Source organism: Pteropus vampyrus, unplaced genomic scaffold (assembly GCF_000151845.1).
Source record: "Pteropus vampyrus isolate Shadow unplaced genomic scaffold, Pvam_2.0 Scaffold430, whole genome shotgun sequence".
NCBI classification, from domain to species: Eukaryota; Metazoa; Chordata; class Mammalia; order Chiroptera; family Pteropodidae; genus Pteropus; species Pteropus vampyrus.
In genome coordinates this window covers 140,991-143,049 of record NW_011889211.1, presented here as the reverse complement: position 1 = coordinate 143,049, position 2,059 = coordinate 140,991, and the positions used below count along the sequence as shown (strand labels likewise).

General features: G+C 63.5%; 1 protein-coding gene across 1 annotated transcript in view; it reads right to left on the bottom strand.

Moving 5' to 3' along the window:
- The window catches only part of NCOR2 (nuclear receptor corepressor 2), a 189,120-nt gene that overhangs the window by 71,697 nt on the left and 115,364 nt on the right, over positions 1–2,059 (bottom strand). The window contains exon 14 of the mRNA XM_023523892.1: positions 1,450–1,563. Coding sequence (XP_023379660.1) covers positions 1,450–1,563 — 114 coding nt within the window. The remainder of the gene's footprint in view (positions 1–1,449; positions 1,564–2,059) is intronic.

Genomic DNA, 2,059 nt, shown 5'->3' with positions numbered 1-2,059 from the left:
GCTGACGCCGGGGGTCTGCGCCCAAGCCCGGCACTGGGCTAAATGCCTCCCTGCCACGGCCCTCCTCCGACGCCCCGGGGAGCCCCACCGAGGAAGACGCCGGCAGTGTCCCCTTGCTCACGACACGTCCACCTCTGCTCTGGCCTCCTCCGGCCAGTCTGGGGCCCCAGGGTGGGGACAAGGACGAAAACACCGACAGGAACGGCGCTCTGTCCCCAGCGCCTCACACACACTGTCCCGTCGATGGCCTCAGCCACCTCAGAAAGGGCCGGCGTCACCTACTAGGCCTCTGCTCCTGGACCTCAGGCCCGTGCACGGACCGCAGAACTGCTGGCTGGGTTTCACAGGGAACGTGGAACCGCGGTTCTCAGGGCCTGCGGCTGCCCGCAGGGACCCCTCTGGGCTCTGGGGAGTCCTCCTCCCAGGCCCCGCCCACACTGGTCACGCCGTAACCTCCGGTTAGACCCCGGCAGCCAGGCTGGACGGTGGGGCTTTATTTAGATCAGGGGCGGGGAAGCTTCTTCTATGAGGCTCGGCCGGCAAACACTTTGGGGCCACTGCTCCTTCACCGGTCATAACTACTCAGCTGTCCATGCTGCGAAAGCCGAACTGTAAACAAGTGGGCGTGGCTCTGTGCCAGGGAAGTTTACTGACAAAATACAGGCTTTGGCCGTCAGTCGCTTGCCCCCCTCCACCCCCGCTGCCCAGACCAGAGCTGTCCTCACCAGCACTCCACACGAACCACCTGGGGACAGTGTAAAGGTGCAGATGCCGACCCAGCGGGCCTGGGGCTCTGCTGATGCTCTGGTTCCTGGACCACGGCCACATCCAGGTCCCCTGCCCCTGGCAGCCGCTGATGCTGTGCACAGGAAGCAAAACCCCACCACCTCCCACGATGCCGCGGCTCGCGACAGGGGTCCTGCTCTGCTTTTCAGACTTGTCACCGGCCGGGCCTACGGTGGGTGTCACGCACCCAGGGCTTGGTCGGGAATGTCCCCTCCAAACCATGGCACAGCTCTGCAGAAAACCTGACCGGATCTGTGGTTAGCCGGAGACATCGGCCCGAATCCCCAGGGGAGCCTGCTTCTGGAGCACCCAGCGCTGGACGAACAACGAAAACTGAGCCTGTGCTGTGCTCAGGCCACGCGGACCAGGGGCTGCGCGGGAAACGGCACGGACGGAAACGGCGGGAAACGGCACGGACGGAAACGGCCAGCGCTCACTGAGCCCAGCAAACAAACGTCCGACGAGGCCGTGTTCTCACTTCACATCTGCTGGCTCCCTGAATCCTCCCCAAATCCTGCTATTGTCTCTGTTTCATGAAAGGGAATACAAAGACACAGAGAGGTTAAGTAACTCACCCAACGTCACACAGCATTTCCTAGCAAGGTCCTCCGGGCAGGTGCTCTGCCTCCGCCTGGGGCTAGGGAGTCACAGACTCCTCCTCACCCCTGATGAAGCCAAACTGTGCCATGCGCTTGTGCATTTCCTCCACAAGCACCTCGGACACAGAAAATTCAGTCCCGAGCACACGCAGCCAGCGCCCCAGCGGCCGGCGAGGAACTACGTGAGGACAGACAAGGCTACGATGCTAAGATATCTCTACAAAGCAGAGTCTCCGGTACGCGGCAGCCCTTCGCCGTGACCCGCGGGCCTGAGGGAGGAGGCCTCTGAGCCGCGTCGCCACGGCTTTCGGTAGAGAAGGGCGAGGGGACACTTCAGGGAGGGGACACTTCAGGGAGGGGACCTGCATGGGCGAAGGCATGCTGAGGGGAAATGCCCACCGCCCTCACCAAACGGCACATGGGCCGTGCGGGGGAGCCTGGCCGGCTTAAAGGCCCGTGCTCAGAGATGTGGGCGACACTCTTCTCGGGAGGGAGAGGCGTGGGTAGAGGGTGGCGGACCCAGCCCTAGCTGGTTGAGGGAGGGATGCTGGCCGGTTCCAGAAAGGAGGGCAGTCCAGTGAAAGGTGGCACCAACAATCCAGGTAGGAGACCCAAGGCCGAACTCTCCGATGACGGGTCCTTGCCCGTGTGTCATGAGAGCGCCCCCACACCCG